This window comes from Macaca nemestrina, chromosome 6 (assembly GCF_043159975.1).
Source record: "Macaca nemestrina isolate mMacNem1 chromosome 6, mMacNem.hap1, whole genome shotgun sequence".
Classification (NCBI taxonomy): domain Eukaryota; kingdom Metazoa; phylum Chordata; class Mammalia; order Primates; family Cercopithecidae; genus Macaca; species Macaca nemestrina.
In genome coordinates, this window is record NC_092130.1 from 166,441,855 (window position 1) to 166,466,115 (window position 24,261).

A 24,261-nucleotide genomic window follows, 5' to 3' on the forward strand; every position below is an offset into this window, starting at 1 on the left:
ACATACACTCATTAGAACAGTTCTATTCACTCACGCATGCCTTCAGGAAAGTGTTACGGGCCAGGCCATCTGCCCTGTAGGAAACAGGTGGGTAGGGCAGTGAGGAAGCAGGAAACAGAGGGAAAACCCACCACAGCAACCCTTGTGCTTGAGACGGCAGCATGAGTGATGGGCCAAAGGAGGCCAGAGCCCAGCAGGCCGCAGGGACCGGCCCCAGCCTGCACTGCAGAGCCGCCTCGCCAGGTGCCCCAGAGCAGTCTGTCTTCCAGAGCAACACGGTGACGTAAAGCGTTCCCAGTGGACAGATTCTTTCCCCCCATTTTGTCATCTTAGTTTGCTTTGAGTTGCTGTTGGAAGTTTTCTTGAGGGAATGGTCTTCCCCAGCAGATGAGTCAAAAATGCCGCAAAGATAATTTAAGGCATAAAAGAGCAAAACCAAGCGATGAGCAAAAAGCTTAAAGTGTACAGGTTTCAATTTAAACAGGAGGTAGAGAGCAGGGAAAAGGACCCCTCCAAAAAATAGGTGCGTGAGGAAGGCAGAGGTTAAAAAAGAAAGTTCCAAGAAGATATTCTGCTGGTTGGAAACGGAAGAAACCAAAAGACGCTGCGTTGAGAAGGTTAATGATCGGCTTGCTCTTATTAGAAGACACGAACAAAGCAAGGAGTAGTTAGTAGCGCCATGGGCCAGCCTGCAGGAGGGTTAGCCCGGTCCCGGGTAGAGGCCGCAGCGGGCGGCGGAGAGCGCTGGGCAGCCGAGTTAGTGAGGACAGCCGCGGCGGCGTTTAGAGGAGCTGGCGGGACAGAGGCAGGGGGGCGGGCGGGCGCGGGCCCCCCGACGCGCTTACCCCGTTGCTCTGGGTGGACTGCACGGACTGCTCGCTGGCCGACGAGCACGTGCTCATGCGGTCAGTGTCCTTGCCGGGGGCCGCGTGGCGGGGTGTCTGCCGCTGGAGGGAGTCGCTGTCCCCCGGGAAGGTGAAGGAGCCGGGCCGGCTGGCGGGGGAGGCGGGGATGGAGCTCCAGAAGGAGCCCCCCTTCTGCAGGGGGCTGCTGGGGGGGAAGGGCTCCTTGCCGAGAGGAGAAGGGACCGCGCTGGAGAGCGGCGAGTTCAGCGGTGACGCGGCCCCAGGCCGGGGCTTCCCAAGTGGCAGGGCGCCCAAGCTTGCGCGCGCGTCCTTGGCGTGGGCGTCTGGGCTCGGCCCCGAGGCGTTTTTCCTGGGGCTCTCCAGCACCTTCATCTTGGGGATCGGCTCCGCTTCTCGCTCGGACCCCTCAGCGTCCGCGCCGGGGGGCCGCCTGCCGGGAGCGCTGGGGCCGGCCTCGGGGGCCGCGCCGGGGGTAGGCAGAGAGGGCCCGGGGGTGGACGTACCTGACATCTTGTCTGCCTCTGCCTGGCTCGAGGCTGCAGAGGAGACCAGCACGGGGGGGTGGTGTCGGACAGGCTGGGGGATCCGGGAGGGCCGGCTCCTGCTCGTGCTGGGGGCACCACCGCAGCTGCCGGGGCCGCCACTGTGGCCGCTGCTGCCACTGGGGGCCCCGCCGCCGCCGCTGCCCCCACCCCCGCCGCTGCCCCCGCTGCCGCCGCCGCCCCCGCTGTGGTTCCTCTGGTACTCGATTGGCGATGTCAAGGCTGTAAGACAAGACAGCGAGAGAGACTGGGTCAGGGCACCAAGGAGCACGCCGCGGGGTGAGGAAGGAACAGGACCCACCCTGGGATGGGTCATGGGGTAGCCACCCGTGCAGGGGCGCAGAGCAACCCCACCTATCAGTAGAGCTAGAAGAGGCCCCTGCTTGCCAAGGGACTGGGATGCCGGCTGAGTGCAGCGGGTGTAAGGGGCTGCATTCCTCAGCACATCCCGGACAAAGGGCCAGTATGGACGGGAAGACCAAGGCAACAGATTTGACTAGTCCTCCAGCTACCAACTGCCTTGCGCAAAGCTCTTTCCTAAACCAGAGTCCTGGGGTGAAAGAGAAACCCTGGGGCTGCCGTGGAGGCGGTTTCATAGACCACCTCTGCTCTGCAGGCTGAACAGAGAGAGCCCGGAGAGAAGCTAAGGCGCTCCCCAAGGCCTCTGGGGCAGGAGGCTGTCCCATCTCTTGACTTGGGTGTCTGAGTTTTCTTACGTCTTCATTGTAGAAAAACATAGGAATCAGGCCAAAATAACACATATGGAAACATGAACAAACTCCTGAAGTGTTAAAGCCTTTGAATACGACAAGCAGATGCAGCCCCCCAGCCCCAGCCCGAGGCATGTGTGAGCAAGCGCTGTGGAGCCAGAGGCAGTCTACAAACTCTGTGCTGGCAACAGCCTCTTCCAGGAGTAAGGAGTGTGCAAGAAGCAGGGGCAAGGGTCCCAGGCTCCCACCCCATTAGCGATCTGCTTTAATCCTCTGGGATAGGTACTATTAGCTCCTTAACTGAGTGGGTGTGAAGTAAACTCTGACATCATAGACCATAAGTGCAATCTGGGGGCAGTTCATTCTATTTTAAAGACAGTGATGAAAAATTTTTTTGAGACGGAGTCTCGCTCTGTTGCCCAGGCTGGAGTGCAGTGGCCGGATCTTAGCTCACTGCAAGCTCTGCCTCCCGGTTTACACCATTCTCCTGCCTCAGCCTCCTGAGCAGCTGGGACTACAGGCGCCCACCACCACGCCCGGCTAGTTGTGTGTGTGTGTGTGTGTGTGTGTGTGTGTGTGTTTTTTTTTTAAGTAGAGACGGGGTTTCACCGTGTTAGCCAGGATGGTCTCGATCTCCTGACCTCATGATCCGCCCGCCTCGGCCTCCCAAGAGGCTGGGATTACAGGCTTGAGCCACCGTGCCCGGCCGACAGTGATGAAAATTTAGAGCATTCTCAATTCCAAGCTACGGACTGGAACTCAATGCACCACATAAGAACAACACATTAAACCTCTTTGGTGCCCGAGGAACTGTCCCTCCCTATCCTCAAGCGCCCACCCCTAGCTGCAGATGTAAACAATTATCAGCTTGCAAGCAGGATGGAAATTTGGAGTTAACACCCAGGTAGCAGATAACACTTGGCTAAAAATGCCATGAGGCTTGAGATTTTTCACTGAGTGCCTATGTTCCTGGCTCTTGAATGTCATGCAAGGTGTAGAGGTGGCTTTCTTGTGACAGAGAACATTACAACATCCTATTGAGCTTGCACAGGCATAGATGCACAACATGAATATGGACATGAAAGAAAGAACCCAGAAGACACAGATGACATGGGCACATAGCTTCCAACTGAATTCCCAAAGTTCTTCGCCGATCACCAAATTAAAAGCTAGTGTTGAAGCCAACGGTTGCAAAGAGATCAAATACATTAAGACGCAATGAAAAGATAGGGTGGCCATGCCTGCTGTGTTCTGCAGCATCTCTGCAATCCCTCAAGTCATGGAAGCAGGGCAGGACCAAACTGTCAGTTTTTCTTTTTTTTTTTTTTGAGACGGAGTTTCACTCTTGTTGCCCAGGCTGTAGTGCAACGGCGTGATCTCAGCTCACTGCAATCTCCACCTCCCGGGTTCAAGTGATTCTCCTGCCTCAGCCTCCTGAGTAGCTGGGATTACAGGCATGCACCACGACGCCCAGCTAATTTTTTTAATTTTTAGTAAAGACAGGGTTTCTCCATGTTGGTCAGGCTGATCTCAAACTCCTGACCTCAGGTGATCTGCCTACCTCTGCCTCCCAAAGTGCTGGGATTATAGGCTTGAGCCACCGCGCCCGGCCCCCATCTCTTATTTTTTTATGGGGAATGGAGGTGTGGGTGTGCAAGGCCCTCGTGAATGTCTCTGGCCAATGCCATTTTCCTGGTGTTCTTCTTGCAAACTCCTCTTCCTAGGACAGGGCCCTCATAACATGTTATGTGTGGGACAGTGTAGCTGCGAGGGGCACAGCCCAAGAGCCAGATGGCCACTCTGCATCCTGACTCTGCCCTCAACAACTTGTGGGATTCGAGGCAAATTACTCAGCCACTCAGTGCCCCAGCTTTCTCATCTGTAAAGCGGGGATAATAATAGTACTGGCCACACAGGGTGGTTGTGAAGATGAAGTAAAGCAATATCGAGGCAGTGCCTGAAGAGTGGTGAGTGCTAAGTTCTGTCATTACTATGGATATGAACGGGAGAGGGAAGATAAATACAAGTGAGTACATTAGGAAAGAAAACACACATCTAGTAACAGAATACATATTACCATTTAAAAAATTGCGCTGGTTTTCTAAAATTTGGTTGATTTCATGGATCCAAGTTTGCCGGACACTTGGACTAGATGAATGCAAAATGAAGGTCTCTACCACGTCACCCGTCCTTGATGTCAGAGCAAATTTACAGGGATCATTTTCCACATTTTCCTCCAGGCAAAGGCAACTCACCTTAAAAAAAAAAAAAAAGCAAGCATTATTCATAATAGCTAACAGGTGGAAAGGAAGCAAGCCATGTGTCCACTGACTGATGAATGGACCAAGAAAATGTGGGCTATGTGGACAGTTTTTCAGCCTTAATGAGGAAAGAAATTCCGACATACACTATGACATGGATGAACCTTGGAGACGTTATGCTAAGTCAAATATGCCAGTTCCAAAATACAACTATTGTTATGATTCCACTTACAGGAGGTCCTTAGAGTAGTCAAATGTGGGGATAGATAGAGTGGAGGTTGCCAGGGGCTTGGGGATGGGGAAGTGGGGAGTTAGTGTTTAATGGGTACAGGGCTTTAGCTCTGCAAGATGAAGAGTTGTGAAGACATGATGGTGATGGTTACACAACATGAATGCTCTTAATCCCACAGCGCTAGGCAATTAAAGACAGCACATTTATGTTATGTGTATTTTACCACAATAAAACATTAAAGCACATTGATCCCCACTGGCCAAGTGCAAAGTGAAGTTCATCCTACCTCAATCCTGAAACAAGCACTTTTCCGTTGAACTGCCATTTTTACTGCCTCAGAAAACACTTGAAGCTTTTCAATGCCTCTTGACTCAGGTACATGGGGATTACAAGGCTGTTAAACTAACTAATAGTTTGAACTAACAGCCTGAACAATTAATTAGAAATATGGGTCTGGGATTACCTGTTTCCCAAACCCCTCTATGATGCCTCAGTATTTATCCCTTACTTCCCAGGGTGTAAATGACACCATTAAACAAATCTCAAATACCAATATTTGATAACCAATTTTATAACCTATGTTATAAAAGTATATATGATATCATGATTAAAATATGTCAGATAATTTTATAAAAACAATATGTAAAAAATATATACAAAATTCCTACAGTGCTGGAGTGATTTTCTGACAAAAGACTTGTGAGACGAATGGTTAGGCAGTTCTCAGGGGATGGGTGCAGTGCAGGGGATGGATGGGTGCAGTGCAAGGGTTGGGTGTAGTTCAGATGATGGCTGCAGTCCAGGGGATGGGTGCAGCTCAGCGTATGGGTGCAGTTCAGTGCATGGGTGCACAGTTGAGGGGATGGGTGTACAGTTTGGATGGCTGCTGTCCAGGGGATGGGTGCAGTTCGGAGTATGGGTGCAGCTCAGGGGATGGGCACACAGTTCAGGGGATGGGTGGAGGCTCAGGTGTAGTGGTGAGCCCAGAAGGTCTGTGCCTGACATGGCCTCAGGATAAGGGGCCTCAAAAGGCGGAGTCTGGAGGGGCAGGTGGGTGGTGGGAGGTGCGAGGGCCCACAGCCCAGCCTCATGCAGAGGCAGCCTCCTTCCCCAGCTGTCTGGCTCCAGAGCCTTCCTAGGTGCTGGTGGGCAGAGACCCCCCAGCCAGGCATCTGTGCCCGTGGACAGACCCACCCCAGGTTTAGGCAAGTGAAGGCTGCTGGGGACAGCCAACAAAAGCCTGAGCAGGGAGCCAGATGGGGGAGGATGCAATGTTCTGCCTGTGTGCTGTGAGGCCTGCAGATGTGCACGGTCTGAGAGTTCCCCTTCCCTGATGGCGTAGGGCAGGAGGCCCTACCAAAAGGAAGTGCATCTCCCTTCTGACCTCAGGCTCTGCACAGCTGCAGAGCCAGGAGGACCCTGGTGGGGGCGTGTATCTCCCAGGAGTCATCTGCTGGGACCTCAGGCCTGCCCTCTGCTCTTCTCTACCTCACCCTTCCTTGGTTTGTCCCTTTTATAGAGTTGAGGGCCATTTGCAATTATTTTCTTTGTCCCTCTGTCTTCCTTTCCTATTAGAGGATAAGCTACATCAGGGTAGGGAGGGCATCCAACTGGGCCATTCCTGGACCCCTCACGCCGGCTGCTGAGTGCTCAGTACCTCCTTGGTGAGTGGGGGAAGAGAAGAAGACACCAAGTTAGCTTCTTCTCTGATCACAGAACAATCCCCCAAATCCATGCTATCAAATTTAAACCAGTTTTCCATGGTCCTAGAGAAGGTGGTGCATAAACACTACCCATGACCAGTTCTCATCTAAGAAGGAATGGCTGTGGTCACATAGAGGTGTGCACAAGACATTAGCCACTCAAGAACACAGACAGTAAAGAGAGAAATGGGTGAATTCAAAGGCTCTGAAATATACTAGAAAATTCTCAAATACTTAAACCAAGCATCAGGGTGTGTCATCATTACAAGGAAACAGTGTTTATCAGTGTGATGGGTACATGCGCCAGCACAGAGAAAACACACACAGACACACATTACCTTGATACTGTTCTTAAACAGGAATCCTGGCATGGAGAAGCCCTTCTTTTTATCAAGTGGCTCACTGAATATGACGATCTGCTCAAAGAGGAAGATGCGCCTCTCTCTGCAGCGAGGCAGAAGTCCTGCATCTTGGTCTGTGACCAAGAATGTGTCCTGCAAGAGTAGTTTACCCTGGGCAACGATTTTCCCCTAAAACAAGAAATAAAGGGGGAAAAGGAAGGGGAGAAGAAAACATTGCATTCTAAGTTATCTGAAGCTCTGTTTTCTTTAGATTTCCTCCTATAGAATAATGTATTTTTCTTTTATTAATTTATGGAGCTTAATTTTTTTTTTCTTTTACTATTCTTGGCCCTAAACAGAATAATTATCTAAATAAAATTCTTGCCAACGTTTGTAAAGACCTCTGGCGCCTCAGTTACAGTTACAGATTAAAAGTGGAATTTTAAATGTCTGGTTTATACTAGAACAGTGGTTCTCAAAGTGTGGTCCCTGGGCCGCCAGCAGGAACTCATCAGGCACGCAGAGGAGTTCTCAGAAGGCCTCCAGTGGCCTCTGTGTGTGCCTCAGAGAGAACCACAGCACTAGAACTGTCAATGTTAATTCTCTAGCAAAACAGTAGGCAAGAAAATAAAAACTTCTCCCGCCTCCTTAACTCAATAGTCAAATTTTTAAAAGAAGATTCTGGTTCTGAACTCATCCTGAGGATACGTAACAGGTAATATGTAAGATGAATAGTCTAGCAACTCATGCAAACGTATCTTTAATGAGGAAGTATCAAGTCCCAGAGATGAGAGAGTGGGGGCCTCCTAGATCCTACTATATCCATAGCTACCATGGTCTTAAATGCTGAGGAAAGGAAACTCAGTTCTTACACTACTGGGCCCAAGAGACAAAGCCCAGTCCTGCTTGTTTCTGCCATGAGGCGCTGGGCTTTGAGCACAGGCAAGTCCCAAAAAAGCAAATCAAATGCACCAAAAAAAAAAAAAAAAAAAAAAAAAAAAAAAAAAAAAAAAAGGAAAGGAAAGAAAACATCAATCAGATTGAAGTAAAGTGAGAGAAGCCAGAAAACCAAGTGAAAAGGATCAGCTTTTTCCCCGTGGAGAAAAATAATCCAAGACAAAAGAAAGAGAGGGAAGGCAGAGGAGCTCTCTTAAAGAACAAGAGCCGCATTACGTCGAATCCTTGCAGCCGCCCCACGTTCATCATGTCGTTGCACCGCCTGGGAACTATGCACATGACTTCCACAGCTCTCTGCGGGAGGGGAGAGAGAAGAATGGAGGTTCAAGTTCCTCTGGGGAAAATCTGACGTGCTCACCCTCTGACCTGAAGAAGTTCTGTTCTTCTTCCCCACCCCCTAGTGTGCAGGGCTCACGGAGATGCACTGGAGAGACTGTCACCCACTGCTCTGACCCCTCCCAGGGCTAGACCACTGTTAGGAGACACGAGGCGAGTAGGAAAAGAGGCTGGTGGGGATTTGGGGGGGCACAGTCACTGACGCATGTACCTCTAATTCTGATGTATCCAGGCTGGCCTTTTTGGAATACTTGAGGAAGTCCTGAAAGGGAAATGGAGAGGACGTGATAATGGTGACAAAGACAACAGGAGCTGTCCTTTTATTATTTTGTTAAGAGACAGGGTCTCACTATGTTGCTCGAGCTGGTCTTGAACTCCTGGCCCCAAGTGATCCTCTTGCTTCAGCCTCCTGAGTAGCTGGGACTACAGGAACGAGACACTGAACACAAGCTAACCTTTTGACCACTCACACTGTGCTAGGCACTGGGTTCAGCACTTTAGTTCTGAAAGAATTTTTTTTTTTTTAATAGACAAGTTCTCACTATGCTGTCCAGGCTGGAGTGCAGTGGCTATTCAAAGGAGCAATCATAGCTCACTGCAGCCTCCAACTCCTGGTCTCAAGCTATCTTCCTGCCTCAGCCTCCCAAGTAGCCGGGGCTACAGGTGTGCACCACCACACCTGTCTGGTGCTTTAGTTCTACTTTATCATATTGTTATAAGTACTTTATCAGTAACACAACAAAAAGACATTCCCATGTGGATTTCAAGCTGCAGTCCACAGAATCAGACCAGATCTATCTGATGGTTTCTGTTTTTGTCCCTCTCTATATCCAGGTCCTAAGTGTTGTATATGAAGGAATCTCATTACACTTGAAGTCACTTTTATCACAGAAAAACATGTGACTCTGCCTTCAGCTATGCTTAAGAATTCAAATCAACCAAGGGCTAGTGTTAAGCCAAAAGAGAGGAATACAAAGGGATTCCAAATTTACTTTTATCCAAGGTTCCAAGAAGATTAGAAAATAATTAAAGTTGATAGAGCAGAAGAAAAATCATTAGCATTCCAAGGTCTGTGGTGGGGGGGAAAAATTCACTTTTACTGATATTTTCATTCCGAACTTGATGTAAATAAAAAATTGAGAAAATTGTTTGAAGTGTTTTCTTAAATTTTTAAGGATTAACTTAACAGAAATAATATACTTGTTACACAAATGATTCCCCTGTCCTACCAAATCCTTCTTTCCCCCACTGAGTCTTATTTTCTCAGCAAACTCACTCCTGACACCAGAGTCTGTCCCGCTACCTCCTCACCTTCAGTAACAGCTGATACTTCATGATTCTCTGCACTGGTTTGATCAACAGATCCGTGAGCTGCAACCTGTGGCCAAGACGCTGCTTTAAGTCCTGCGGTTTTAAGAGAGAAAAGATCGTATGAGCTGTTCATTAAAGGGCAAATTTTTAGTCTTTGTAATTGTCAGAACGATTACAACACTGGCAGTAAAAGTAACTAGGAAAAAAAAGCACTAGACTAACTAGAACTTTGCTAGTTCACAGAATTTCCAAGTTTCACACTTTCACTTGAGTTGTTTTTCTTTTTTTTTGGAGTCTCACGCTGTTGCCCAGGCTGGAGTGCAGTGGCGGGATCTCGGCTCACTGCAAGCTCCGCCTCCCGGGTTCACGCCATTCTCCTGCCTCAGCCTCCTGAGTAGCTGGGACTACAGGCGCCCGCCACCGCGCCCGGCTAATTTTTTGTATTTTTAGTAGAGACGGGGTTTCACTGTGGTCTCGATCTCCTGACCTTGTGATCCGCCCGCCTCGGCCTCCAAAGTGCTGGGATTACAGGCTTGAGCCACCGCGCCCGGCCCTTGAGTTGTTTTTCAAAGCGTCTTTTATGCTTGTTTAATGACATTTTTGCAATTGTGTTCTTTTATTCGTATAAATACATATATTATTTTTAGGCTACAAGTTTAGAACATAAATTATTCTGGATTTGTAATGAGACTGAAGTGTAACACTTGTAAAAACCCTTATTTTTTAACAATGACTGCAGTCTTCTGAATGCCAGGGGTATGACCACAGACTAAATTCATACTCGTTTCTCGGATTTATAGGAAAGAAACACAGGCTCAGAAGTCTTATCACTCAGGCTAATTTTCTTTGGAAATTAGTCTCCTGGGAAACCAATGATACTTTAATTTTTGGAAATCAGTTAGAACAAAAGATTCAGAAATACTTTCTGTTTGTATCTTAGATCTTACCTCAAAAAAGGTATCAATGTATTCTGAGACAATGTGCTCAGACTTTGGTTTATTTTGACAATAAACTATGTACATGTGCAACCTTCTCTCCTAGGAATAAAAAAGGCAAACAGTCGGGTTATAACATGGGAAGCTGGATAAGAATACAAGAGCACACACACATTTCAGCACATTCATAAAGGGAATAATCTTAAAACCAAGTTGCATGGCTAAGGCTCTTGGGAGTAAACTCCAGATTCATGATGTAGATCAGCATTCTATGGTGGAGCTCCACAACCAGTCCTTCCCCATCACTCCCCACACACCAAACACTTTACAGTACCAAATACCAAGAAATACCACAGGTAGCAAAAGAACACTGTTTTTTTTTTTTTTTTTTTTAAGGAGACAGTGTCTCACTCTGTTGTCCAGGCAGGAGGGCAGTGGTGTAATCATGGCTCATTGAAGCCTTAAACTCCCGGGCTCAAGCGATCCGCCCACCTCAGCCTCTGAGTAGCTAGGATTACAGATGTGTGTCACCATGCCTGGCTAATTTTTAATTTTTTTTTGGTAGGGATGGAGTCTTGCTTTTTTGCCCAGCCTGGTCTCAAAACTCCTAGCCTCAGGCAACCCTCCTGCCTTGGCCGCCCAAACTGTTGGGATTACAGGCATGAGCCACTGCACCTGGCTGAAACACCCTTCTTTTTTTTTTTTTTTTGAGACGGAGTCTGGCTGTGTTGCCCAGGCTGGAGTGCAGTGACGCCATCTCGGCTCACTGCAAGCTCCGCCTCCCGGGTTCATGCCATTCTCCTGCCTCAGCCTCCCGAGTAGCTGGGACTACGGGCGCCCACCACCACACCCCGCTAATTTTTTTGTCTTTTTTAGTAGAGACGGGGTTTCACCGTGTTAGCCAGGATGGTCTCGATCTCCTGACCTCATGATCTGCCCGCCTTGGCTTCCCAAAGAGCTGGAATTACAGGCGTGAGCCACTGTGCCCGGCCAGAAACACCCTTCTTAACATTAAACAAAGAATTACTGCCACCACTCCAAACCCTGCCAACAGTCCTAGTAAGCCTGGTTGGTTTTAGTAGAGAAGAAAAAGCTCTTTAATCTCAAATCATAAAGGCAGAGGGAAAAAAAATGTAGACAATGAGCCTTTCCATAAATCAGTGATCCTCAAAGTAGAGTGTGCAGACCTTCAGTGCCCCCTGAGGTCTCTCCGTGGCGCCATTAGGTCAGAACTATTTTCTAAACACCACTAAGATGTCAGTTGTCCTTTTCATTGTGCTGACATCTGTGCTGATGTGCAAAACCAATGGTGGGTGAAATTGCTGGCACCTTGGCAAAAACTGTTCACTGCCACAAATTTATAGTTAAAAAAAAAAAAAAATAGCTTCACTTAAGAATGTCCTGGATGAGTAAACAATATTCTTTTTATTAAAACTCAACCAGGGAGTATATACCTTTTTAACATTCTTGTGACAAGATGATGTCCACACAACACTTGAATTGCACTCGATAAATGTCTCAAGAAAAAGCACTTATGTAACTGAGTTGTGAGTGGAACTAACCACTTTTTTTAATGGACCACCATTTTTACTTGGAAGAATGATTGACACAAACTATAATTATTTACTCTTGGGTATCTGTTCATTTTCTTGAACATGAACAAAATAAGCCTGTCATTTCAAGGCAAACAACTGGCAGTGTTTGTTAGTGAAAATTACAGCTTTCAAGCAAAAAATTAAAATTTTGGGAAATATATATCTGCCACTCTGAACTTCACACTTAAAGCCTTCAAAGAGATGGATGGTAAAGTTAAAGAACTGGAATTTTGGAGACTGTGTAATGAAATGTGTCAACCTCTGGAAGATCTGCCTAAGTCTGTGAGCTGGGATCTTCCAGTGGACTGATGCCTGATGTCACAGGACCCTGCGTGGCTGCAGGAGCCTCGAAGCCCAATAGAAACATTAAATGTATTTAATTAACATGTATTTAACGTCACAGCAAGGGAGAAGTTCATGGGTAGGTTTTCAGATTCCATATTGCAACTAACCTTTAAGAAATGATCAATTGTCAAGTTCTGGGGTAGCATCTAAGAAAACTACATAATTATCTGAACAGGCTATTAAAATACTCATCCTTTTCTAACTATATGTGTGTAAGGATGGATTTGTTTGGATACTTGAACCAAAAAACATAGCAATGAGTTAGATGCAGAAGCAGATATAAAAATCCAGCTGTCTTTTATTCAGCAAGACATTAAAGAGACTGGCAAAAATGCAAAAACTCCTGTCACTAAATCTAAAAATATATCGTGATTTTTCCCAAAAACAAAAAACTTTAATGTTAATACACTTATTTTAGATATACACACTATGTGGCTGTTATGTTAAACACACTGCAGGTACAGTTACATCTCCACTCAACAATACCTGCCTGCTCAGACACCCCAAATGATACTGTTCAGGCCTGGCTCTGGTCCTTTCTAACCAACCTGTGCTGCTGCTAGCCAAATAGCCAGCTGCAGCCAGGTGACTGGGAAAGAAGGTAACTCATGTTGAAGAAGGGATTTTAATTCCAACTCACTAACACCATGCGGTTTGATTTTATCTTAAACATACGCACTCATGTAAAGTATAAGTGAGTTCTCCTTTAATCCGACAAACCAATGACTAAAGATGACACCATCAGAACAGCATATAAGCAATGCTATTATACTTACGTGTTTAACAAAAAGGGATCCTAGTTTTTCTGGATCTTCAAGGCACTTCTCTAACTCTCCTAAAAAAAAGCTGAAAAGAAAGGAGAAAATATTAGAACTATTTCCAGTGTGGCATTCTAACTTTAGATTTAGGTTTACATTTTTTCTTTTTCTTTTTTTTTGAGAGAGTATCACTCTATCACCCAGGCTGGAGTGCAGTGGTGTGATCTTGGTTCACTGCAACCTCCACCTCCTGGGTTCAAGCGATTCTCCTGCCTCAGTCTCCCAAGTAGCTGGGGTTACAGGCATGCACCACTATGCCTGGCTAATTTTTTTGCATTTTTAGTAGAGACGGGGTTTCACCATGTTGGCCAGGCTGGTCTCGAACTCCTGACCTCAAGTGATCCACTTGCCTTGGCATCCCAACGTGCTGGGATTACAGGCGTGAGCCACTGTGCCTGGCCAGGTTTACATTTTCAATAGTCTGTTTTGATATGAGCAACTGCGAAGTGTGAAGTATATATTTAACAAATACATGGAAACTTAACAAGTACAAGGAAAACCTTTTGTTAAGCTACAAAGCCTAAAGGAATACAAAGTCACAGGAGATGAGGCACGACTGTGCATCCCTTGGCTGGTAACCTTCCTGGTCTCTGGACAACAAACATTCTCATCTCTGTTCAAGGACACAAGTGCTAATATCCTCGGCTGAATAATGAGCGAAAAATAGATGCTTCAAAGTACTTGGACATTTTTTATTTCTGAAAACTTGGTCTTCATACCTGCGAACTTCGTATTCATTCTAAGAAAATTTTTAGAGACTCAAATTGGACAGCAGATACACAAAACTAAATACGTTACCTGTGTCAGCTTTATGAAGCTTTCTCAAATGTTATCAAAATCCACTTCTAGGTTATAAATATCAGCTCCCTTTAAGATTAAAATTAGGTATCATCACAGTGACCACATAGCTGTAGGACAACAACGTTCATTGTTTTCTGGGCTGTAGGTGTCTTTTAAGATATATGTCCACCTTAGTTATCACTTAACTATATTTTTATTTATGTTAATATTTGGTATTACATTAACCCCCAAACCATCATGCCAATTAATGTTGTACTAAGGGATTTACTATCCCTGCTGTGGTGGATAGTATCTCTGGATGCAGTTTCTCTGTCTGGACATCCCAGAAACACTGTCATTTTCAGCTTCCCTTCACAGCGTTAAAAACCAGCCTTGGAAGTAGGAGACTAAATCATAATACAAAATATCCCTTTTTGAATTGGTTTCACTGTAGACTTTCAGTAAGTCTACAGCACAGAGCTATCAACTGGAGTGCTGTTTCTAAAGTTCACCAATTATTTATCTGTAAATCCAAATAAATTAGACATCACAGGGGATATGAAAATAAAGACCTCTCTGACCTGGGTTCAAAGGTTTTACAATCTATTATGAGGGAGAAGTACAGAAATAACAACACTACTTGATACATGCCATGGCGGTTCCTCCTTATATCTGTCCAGTATTTCATAGTTTAAAAGAGCATATTCCCATCTGCTTCCGCAGAAGAGAAGGAGTCTGACTGGGAACACCCAGGCCTAATGGAGAAGCAAGTATTGGAGCTCAGCTTCAGAGAGAGGCCAGAGCTTTGGAGGTGATGACATCGTGCTCCACCCTGTACAGAGGGAGGAGCAGCTGCATCAAGACAGGAGAGCAGAAGGCCCTGCCAGGTAACCAGAGCAGACAGTGCACCTGGAACATTCCACTGGAAGACCAGTGGCCAGCATTAAGCAATCCTCAGATGATGAAGGATTTTTAAAGTTATAAGCAAAGTGACCTAAAGGGACAGGTAAGTTGACAAGCTCTGGTAGCCAAGGTGAGCTACGTAGCACCAGTCCCCAGATGGATCGCCTCCTGATTAGGATACGTGTGGGGAACGTAGTGGTATCAGAGTCGAATTTCATGGTTAATCATGTCTACTTTTTCCATTAAAGATTGAGTTGAGGCCGGGGTACGGTGGCTCAAGCCTGTAATCCCAGCACTTTGGGAGGCCGAGACGGGCGGATCATGAGGTCAGGAGATCGAGACCATCCTGGCTAACACGGTGAAACCCCGTCTCTACCAAAAAATACAAAAAACTAGCCGGGCGAGGTGGCGGGCGCCTGTAGTCCCAGCTACTCGGGAGGCTGAGGCAGGAGAATGGTGTGAACCCGGGAGGCGGAGCTTGCAGTGAGCTGAGATCCGGCCACTGCACTCCAGCCTGGACTACAGAGCGAGACTCCGTCTCAAAAAAAAAAAAAAAAAAAAAAAAAGATTGAGTTGGGCCAGGTGTGGTAGCTCATGCTGTAATCTCAGCACTTTGGGAGGCTGTGGTGGGAAGACTGCTTGAGCCCAGGAGTTCAAGACCACCTTAAGCAACACAGTAAGACCCTGTGTCTCTATGAAAAATAAAAAAGTTAGATGTGCATGGTGCTGCGTGCCTGTAGCCCCAGCTACTACAGATGCTGAGAGATGCTGAGGTGGGAGGGTCACCTGAATCCAGGAGTTCAAGGCTGCAGTGAACTATGATCATACTATTACACTCCAGTTTGGTGACAGAGCGAGACTCTATCTCTAAAAAATAAAAATAACATAAAATAATTGGACAAATGAGTGTCTTCAAGGTCCTCTAATGATAACTTGTATTTATTCTAAAGATGGCTGCAGTTCTAGTTAGAAATACTTATTGAGGCTTATTCTATGCAGATGTTGTTCTAAGCGCTTTGTAAAAGTATTAACTCAGTCACTCTTCATAAAAAACCCACAAGGTTGGTAACATTATAATGTGGGTGTGCAGATGAAGCATGGAAGTGTACAGTAGGGAGGCTGAGGGCTCAGGGTCAGGACCAGGCCAGCAGCTCTGGCAGCTGGCTCCACGCTGGTGCTTCCAGCTAATTCCTTCCACAGACTCTCGACATGGACCAGCACGAACAAGAGACGAGATTCTCTCCTTGCCACCAAATACTACTGCAGAATTCCTGGGTACATCAATATCTCCTTTGCACCAGCTCCCTCCAGGAGGCTACGCAGGTAATAAAATGAACAGAACAAATTTCCTTTGGCCTGGCCTGCCTCGGTTTAGCAAGTGCAGGTGCTTCGCATACTATCGGGCACAATGTATCTTTACGTACTCTCTGTGCCAGTCGTAAATCTGATGGATGTTGCCAAACACAATTTTGTCTTTTCCTTTCATGTCATCAGGAACACCATCTTCTTTCATAAGTGCCATGTAGCCCTACAATTAAACAGTTATGATAAGTGTATTTCATGGAATATGTCTGAATCAATTAGCGGCTTACTGATTAATAGTCACAGAAGGCAAAACCGACGCATGCACTGTCTTGTAACCAGCTCTTTATCTAAAACAAACAAAAAACCCCATATGAAAAGTATCTTTAACTGATACTTGGAATATACCCATTATATTCATTGCTGTAATTTTCTTTCCCTGGACTGTTCAGCACTCACAGATCAAAATTCTTCTAAGGAATTAAAGAAGTTTACATAAATGTAAATGGTTTCATTAAAATAGTTTGTAAATATTAAATATTTGGTCAGAATTGTATCTCCTGTTTTCAGCATTTATCTCTTAGAAACAAAGATTTTCTTTTCTTTTTGGATTTTTTGTGTAATCTGTTAAATAAAGGTTTAACAATATTTTTATAAATTGATTTTTAAACAACAGCGGATTGAATACGCTGCTAAAATGTGGCTTAAAATTTCTATTTAATTGAGTCCGTACAAGAACCGCTTAAGTACTCATGTTGCTTATCTCACTGTTAACAATGACTGCAAACAAATCAAGCATGTTAAATCTTTTGTGTTACGCAATTAACTGTAATAACTGGTACTTTTAATGGGATGTGTAACCAAAAAGTATTGTCCTATACAAATTTGCAAAGGTGAAAGAGTAAACATAAAATGTAATACTACAAAAATAGTTTTTTGATGAGCTGAGTTTCTTAATCTGACTAATCCCCAAATTGACTGGCAGGGACTAGCCTAGAGATGGCTCTCGATCCAGTACAAAAGGCAGTGGTTTGCTATGGCTACAGTGCTTGGCAACTTCTGGTCAATGGAAACAGCAATGTATTCTGCACAAAACTATCAGTAAATGACCTGCTGCAGCCACAGTCCAAGCTCTGAACCTGGGTGGATTCAGGATGGAACCAAACCCACAGCTGGGCCACACTGACTTTTTCAACCAGTAAGGTCTCCATTTCTGTAGTGATACCCACACTCTTGTGAAATAATTAAGGCAAGATTCCTATCTACTAAGTATAACATACTTACTTAGTATCATTTAATAATAATATTAAATTATTATTTATAATAATTATACATTTTAATTGTTAAAAACATTATGTCAAGATACACTATGTGAAAAAGAAACATTTACAACTGAATACAGATGGTAAAGATAATTGGCTAAATTTAATTTTTTGGAAATACTTTGTTGGTCATTTTTTATTTTGGGTCAAAAACGTTTTTAATTTGAGAGGTGTTCAACTGTCTAACCCGATACTACTTTGGACAACTCCTGGGGCTGATACAAAGTTACTAAATTTCTGGCAATACACACCTCAACCACATAGCCAAGGTCCCGCACATAGTCACGCTCTGTCTCCACCAATTCTTGCAAAACGTAGCTGGAGAGAGAAAGATAGTGTTTATCATGCAAACTCTGTTTTCTTTTCTTTTTTTTTTTTTGAGACGGAGTCTTGGTCTGTCGCCCAGGCTGGGGTGCAGTGGCACAATCTCGGCTCACTGCAACCTCCACCTCCTGGGTTCACGCCATTCTCCTGCCTCAGCCTCCTGAACAGCTGGGACTATAGGCGCTTGCCACTACGCCCGGCTAATTTTTTGTATTCTTTAGTAGAGACGGGGTTTCACTGTGTTAGCCAGGATGGTCTCGATCTCCTGACCTCACGATCCGCCCGCCTCGGCCTCCCAAAGTGCTGAGATTACAGGCGTGAGCCACTGCGCCCGGCCGCAAACTCTGTTTTCTAAGTGAATTTTTTTGTACCTCTGGCTCCTGGTCAAGGCGGACTCCTTCCGGGACTGAATAGTAATGTATCAAATTTGTACATTTGGGTGTTAAATTCTGGAGGTTCCCAAATCACTTACAGGGTTCCAGTGGTTGACCCCCAAGAGCGCTGGAGGTCAAAAGACACTTAGGCACAGTGCATGAGGGCAATCCGGGTGAATTCACCCTTCTGGATTCCGATCACATACAGGGACAACAAAGAAGCTTAGATACAACTTTATGACAAAGCCATGACAGTAAAGGAGGTGGCTTTAAAAAATATGATTAAGTCATTTTAACCTTCACTGGCTATACAAGAAAAACTTTTAATTCAGATGTTTAAAGCCTTGGGTCTAATTACATCACTCACAAGTATTTCTGTTTGTAACATTCAGTAACCGTTTAAGGCCACTCAGATAATGGAAGACAATCATTTGATCAGCATAGCAAACAACCTCAATTGGCCTGAAAAGGTTCATTCACGTGTTGTTCAGTCATTCATTCAATCAGCATCAACCTGGCACCTCTCACGTGTCCAGCACCATCAGAGGTGCTGGGATACAGTGCTAAAGAAGACATACAGTCTCTGCCGTTTTGTAGCTTACGTTTTTTTTTTTTTCTTCTGCAAAGGCAAGTTTAAACCTTTTGTAACATTTTTCAGGACTCTTTTCACCATATGCTGCTTTACTGGAATTGAGAAACACCTACCAGTAAAGTGTATTTGAAGAATATTCAAATTTTGGGGATTGGTTCTAATTTTACATGACTTTTTCTTTCACAATCACAGGTACAATAAAAAGTCTAGGAGTTTCTCGCCAGACGTGGCAGAAGACATTTTTATCTTGCATCATTTTTACTTATGAAGTATCATATACAAATAAAACAAGAAACTGCGGCTATGGAATACTGTGCCCTTATTAGGTCCTAAGTCTTACATACGTACAATCCCTCAATGAGAGGCCATGGAGCTCCTCATCTAGGTAATTCAGAGCTGAATCTCAGTCACATTTTTGAAGGCAACAAAGACAGGAGGGAACCCGGAGAACAATAAGAATGAAAACATTTCTGTCTTACTGTCTTCTCTTTAAAGAGCTGGATTTCCTTTCTTCCATCTCATCAATGGGCGAGGAGGAAGAGAGAAGGGAATTATCCGAAGGGTTGAAGGAAGGGCTGCTACTATCTCCCTGGTCAACAAGGAGTGAGCTAGGACGATCCTCCAGTGCCTGGAAGACATTGAGATAAGCAACAACACTTACTGCCTACAGCCCATGATTGGCTGAAACTAAGACAAGAAAATACAGAAAATGTATTTGTGAAATTATAAAATCTTTATGCTTATGAAATTATAGTATTTAATAACACAAAAAACCCAACTATTAACCAAAAAATAGAGTCAAAGGAGGTGGACAAAAGAGGCAAGTTGGAATGAAAAGGATAGTGAATTTACATACATTAATATATTCTATTTCTCGTTACCAAATAAGTAGAAATGTTATACTTGCTTACGTCAGAGTGCTGCACTCATTTCTGGATATATCACACATATTTAATATCTAGCAATTTTCTTATTGGTTATATTCCTGCCAAATGAGCCGTTGGGATGTGTGTCGGTCAGGCCAGTGTGGCTCATGGACATGGTGCCTGCATTCCCTGTTGGTGGACTATCAGCAATCTATAGTTCAAACAAACTTGGTTCGTTTCCTGATTATCCTATTATAGTTTTGACTCATACTTCAATGCCTACAGATCACCCAGGTAAAATTAATCTCCATCTAGCAACTTGCATTCTGTCCCTCTATACAAAATAGTAGTCATGCTGGTCTTAATTACTTCTGCAATACATTCTTTCCCCCACTAGCTTCTGGTTTCTACAGGTGATTGTTTTTATTGCTGTATCCCTAGTGGAACCTCATGCAAATCTTTGCAAGTGTTCAGCAAATCTGTAAGTTGAATATTGGTGACTTCTCTCCTTGGATTAATGTGACAATGACTGGTGACTCATTGCTTTTAATTTGGTACATATTAATCTTGTTGTTTTACCTGGATTCACAGAACACCTAAGAGTCATAGTTCTTTTAACATTCCCAAAGCAACAAACTGGATATATAGATATGATTGAACTGGAAAAAATTGTGATGAACTTATTCTTCGTTTGAACAGCACAATACAAAATGAGAAAACAATATCTCACTTAAAACATTTGATATTAATAAACTAAAATCTCTAATACTTGTTCTATTTTTCCCTCTTCACGGTAACAGACTGAGTCTGATTTCATCGTTAAGCAGAGCTTTGAGGACACAAAGTATGTACTGTACACGCAATCTTGTTAAAACCCTTGGAGCTATAAAAAACACACCAACTGCTGATCTTACTTTTGAAAAACAGGACATTAAGTGAGTTAAGGAACAGAGTTTGATCTGAAAAATAAATGCACTCTTTTAAATAAATAGCCATTGAGCTTTACCGGAAGCAAACGTTTTGCTGTGAGTAGTGGAGCTTGTTTCACGCTCATCAGATCATATCTGTTTTTGAGAGTGAGGGGAGAATGTTCCGTACCCCCCCACCCCCCTCCCGGACAGCTGAAGCCTGTTAGATTGAATTCTGTTCATTCGAACAGTGAGAAAAAAAAAAAAAGAAAATAAAGAGAAAGGCTCCAGATGCCCCTGATGCTGCAGAGGGCAGGGAGGTAAGGTCACGGACTTCATCGGTGTCCGTGGGGACCTGTCTTCCGGTTTTCTCGACCTGCAACAAAGGAGTCTCCAGGCCCCTCGGCTGCCTGTCCTAGGTCTGATCCTTCCTGACAAGACGGGCTGCCGAGAGGGTGCCCACACCCTGAAGAGGTGCAGTCGTGGCTAGACATCCTTGTCGCCTTCATGAGGCCCATTTGCCTCTTCCACAAAAGTGAGTGAGAAGGCTGTCACCAGCAGAAGGCCGTCTCAAAACTGCAACCACTGAGACTTTACAGATTTTGGATGAATTATTTGTGAAACTCTCTGGGTTTGGTTGTTTTTCGTGTCCTTGTCAAATTCCTCTCTTACATGAAGATGGGTCTACAGAAATATTCTACCTCTTCTGAGATTAATTTTGATATATTATATTTCCTTAGAAAACTGCCCATTTCATTCAGGTTTCATTTTAAATTTATTACCAAAGAGATGAACAAAATAACGTCTTATGATTATTTGAATTTCCTCAGTTTTTTCCTCTCTTACAATTTCTTAATTTTGGGAATTTGTGTTTTCTATTTTCTTGACATGGTTACCTAATGTCTATATTTAAAGAACAAATTTTTGGTTTTATTATGCTACTGTTTTCCAGCTCATTAATTTCGGCTTTTATCTCTATAAATTCATTCCTTCTGCTTTTCTTTGGTTTAATTTGTTGTTTTTCTAACATCTTGCGTTAGATGTGATTTCATTTATTTTTATTCTTTCTTGTATCTCCCTTTATATTTTGATTAGTGAAGAGAAGAAAATCCCAAAGTCAAGTTCACACAGTCACTGCGGCAGCAGGGAACTATTACTCTATTGCCCACATGCAAGAAAAATGCACAACCTTTAAAATAACCAGCTGGATCAAGAATGTGGAGGTAAGCCAGAAGCGTGAATCCCAGGCAACACTTTTCAGGGTGGCTTTTATTTTTTGAGTTAAATCCTCAGGTTTTAGGTTTAGGTAGGTTCAGTTCCTTAAACATCATACTGTGTAACAGCTGAACACCTTCTCTCCTCTCCTCCCTAACCCAATAAAGACATATGCAGCTTCTGATGAATAAACAATGCACTGTTCAAATCCAATTATGAATGTGCGACAGCCTCAGAAATCACCCACAAGAAAACACATGTGGATGCTTAAGGATCTACTGTGGAGTCAGTATAAGTTGAGGATATTACAATGATGCATTAGTGTTTTCTGACAAAAAGTAGTTCCCATTTGACATTAGAGCATTAGTGACAGGAAACCAACACAGGTTGATGCTTCTCTTGAACCAGAAAAAGAGGGGAGAATTTAGATAGCATTCCCTGGCCCACTGAAGATGGGATGAATGTATCACATAAAGTACAAACATGGTTCTTCAAAAGGAGGGGAAGGCACCAGTGAACGCCCCTGTGGATGGAACCTGGGTGCAAGCTCCCATGTGTAGCTGAAAGACAGTCTCCGAGGCTGAAGCACTTGCCCGGTGGAACTCACCATAAGGAGACTGTGAACCCAAGTCTATCTGATTCCAAAACCTATGCCTTTCCTATGCCAACAGCTTTATGCCCACTGAAGTGAGCAGAAATAACTCAGTTTCACTGAGTAAACTGAGAAAGTTTAATTCCTCAGAATTGGAAAAGGAGATTAAGCTAGTCAGAGTCAAAATTGACCATGCCACAGACCACCTCTCCATTTGGAAGGCCACGTGAATTAATTACAAATGAATCACAGACCATATAAAATGCAATACAATTTAAACACCTGCAGCTCTGTGGCCAGATCTGCCTCACAGCATTCCCCTGGGAAACCATTTCAGCTATTTGGTAAGAATGATTTTAATGGTCATTTAACTGATGTGTATAAATGGCTTTTTAAAAAAAGTTTAAGGATGCTTAAAAACTCACTGGATACAATTTAAGCACCCTTCATTTAGACAGTTTTATCAACTTCTCTTTTAAAGAGATACCAAGGATGTAGCTGAACTCAGTCCATACTGGCATGGTTCTAAGCTCCTTTCTTTTTCTTTTTCTTTTTTTGAGATAGGGTCTCACTCTGTCACTCAGGCTGGAGTGCCATGGTACAATCTCAGCTCACTGCAGTCTTAACCTCCTGGGCTCCGGTGATCCTTCCACCTCAGCCTCCTGATAGCTGGGACTACGGGTGCATGCTACCACACCCAGCTGATTTCTGGATTTTTTTGTAGAGATGCGGTCTCGCTGTGTTTCCCAGGCTGGTCTCGAACTCCTGGGCTCAAGCAATCTGCTTGCCTTGGCCTCTCAAAGTGCTAGGATTACAGGCATGAACCACCATACCCAGCCTGATTCCAAAATCTTTACCAGTGGAGTCCGAATTCGTGAGTTACCCACCACGCCCTAGCAAGCTTCCTGTCCAATTTCAAAGCTCACTGGGTCTTTTCCGGAACACCACACGATTACCTGGGGAGAAATTTCTAGCTATGGCAGGGTGGCAAGTCAGTCCCAATTTTTCTTTATATAATTCCCATTTGACTCAGTCAACCAGTTTCATGAGAGGCTGTCTGTGGATGAAAGAAGAAATGGGAATGATATATTTGGTACCTAGTTAACGCATTTAAATGCAGGAAGAGAAACTTCTAACTTTAAAGAAGTATACTCTGATTCAGCAATTCCAGTGTTGCAAATTCACCTTACAAATATAATCACAAACATGTAACGGATATTTAGAGAAATATGGGAAACAAATAAATATTAGGAATATATTTAAATAAATTATAGCATAATCATGTCTCTGACCCTTAGTGGCTAGTCAAGTTTTTTTAATGTTCTGTGTGCCTCAATTTCCTTATCTGTAAAATGGGGTAACAATAATGCATAAAAACCTTATAGGGTTGTTGTGGGAAGTATATAAATTAATACATGCTCAGCACTTAGAACAGCGCCTGGCTTAGAATAAGCTCTCAGTGGTATTATTATCATAGAATTCATGTAAAGGAATACTATACAGTTATTAAATAAAGGAAAGAGGTAATCTGTATGGACTGATGTGAGAAGATCCTCAAGATGTGTTAATCATTAGAATCTTAAAAATTGAACGAACCCATCTGGAAAGAAAATGCATGCACATATATATGTTTGCACCAGCAAGGAAAACGTCTGGAGGGAAACGTATCGAACTCTTCGCAGTGGTAACCTCTGGAGAATGGATTGCTGAGACAGACTGAGGGCTTTTACTTTGGGAGGAGTTGCTTTTAAAAGACGTTGTCTTCATAGGGATAGTAGGATATACCAGTCTAAAAAGTTGTTACCATTGGTGGTTTTCCCACTTCCCAGTTAGGAAAACTAAAAAAACAGAAATTAATTGATTTGAATCAGTTAGATGCAAAACATGCCGTCTTACTTCAAAGAACCAACATTTAATTTGGGGCCTTTATCAAATGAACCCACATTGGCCAACTGGCAACAAAGAGATCACTGAGAAAATACAGCCCTTATATAATAATGCCAACCCTTCTCTCGTACACATTGTAAACCCAAATGAAAGGTCTCGGGGGTTGCAAAACAAAACTGAGAGTCTAATTGTGGGTACCACTGACCCTGGTACATCTTCAGACAGACTGGAGCTGCCCACATTT

At 44.1% G+C, this 24,261-nt stretch overlaps 1 protein-coding gene across 4 annotated transcripts in view; it reads right to left on the reverse strand.

Annotated features, from left to right (window-relative positions):
• LOC105492335 (trio Rho guanine nucleotide exchange factor) overlaps positions 1 to 24,261 on the reverse strand; it is a 368,213-nt gene that overhangs the window by 20,838 nt on the left and 323,114 nt on the right. For all 4 annotated transcript variants that reach the window (XM_071099091.1, XM_071099090.1, XM_071099092.1 and 1 more), the window contains exons 38-48: positions 19,029 to 19,177; positions 17,511 to 17,577; positions 16,060 to 16,163; positions 12,911 to 12,980; positions 10,207 to 10,296; positions 9,260 to 9,352; positions 8,160 to 8,210; positions 7,829 to 7,906; positions 6,653 to 6,844; positions 4,196 to 4,373; positions 846 to 1,630 (exon numbers count right to left, since the gene is read on the reverse strand). In XM_071099091.1, coding sequence (XP_070955192.1) covers positions 846 to 1,630; positions 4,196 to 4,373; positions 6,653 to 6,844; positions 7,829 to 7,906; positions 8,160 to 8,210; positions 9,260 to 9,352; positions 10,207 to 10,296; positions 12,911 to 12,980; positions 16,060 to 16,163; positions 17,511 to 17,577; positions 19,029 to 19,177 — 1,857 coding nt within the window. The remainder of the gene's footprint in view (positions 1 to 845; positions 1,631 to 4,195; positions 4,374 to 6,652; positions 6,845 to 7,828; positions 7,907 to 8,159; positions 8,211 to 9,259; positions 9,353 to 10,206; positions 10,297 to 12,910; positions 12,981 to 16,059; positions 16,164 to 17,510; positions 17,578 to 19,028; positions 19,178 to 24,261) is intronic.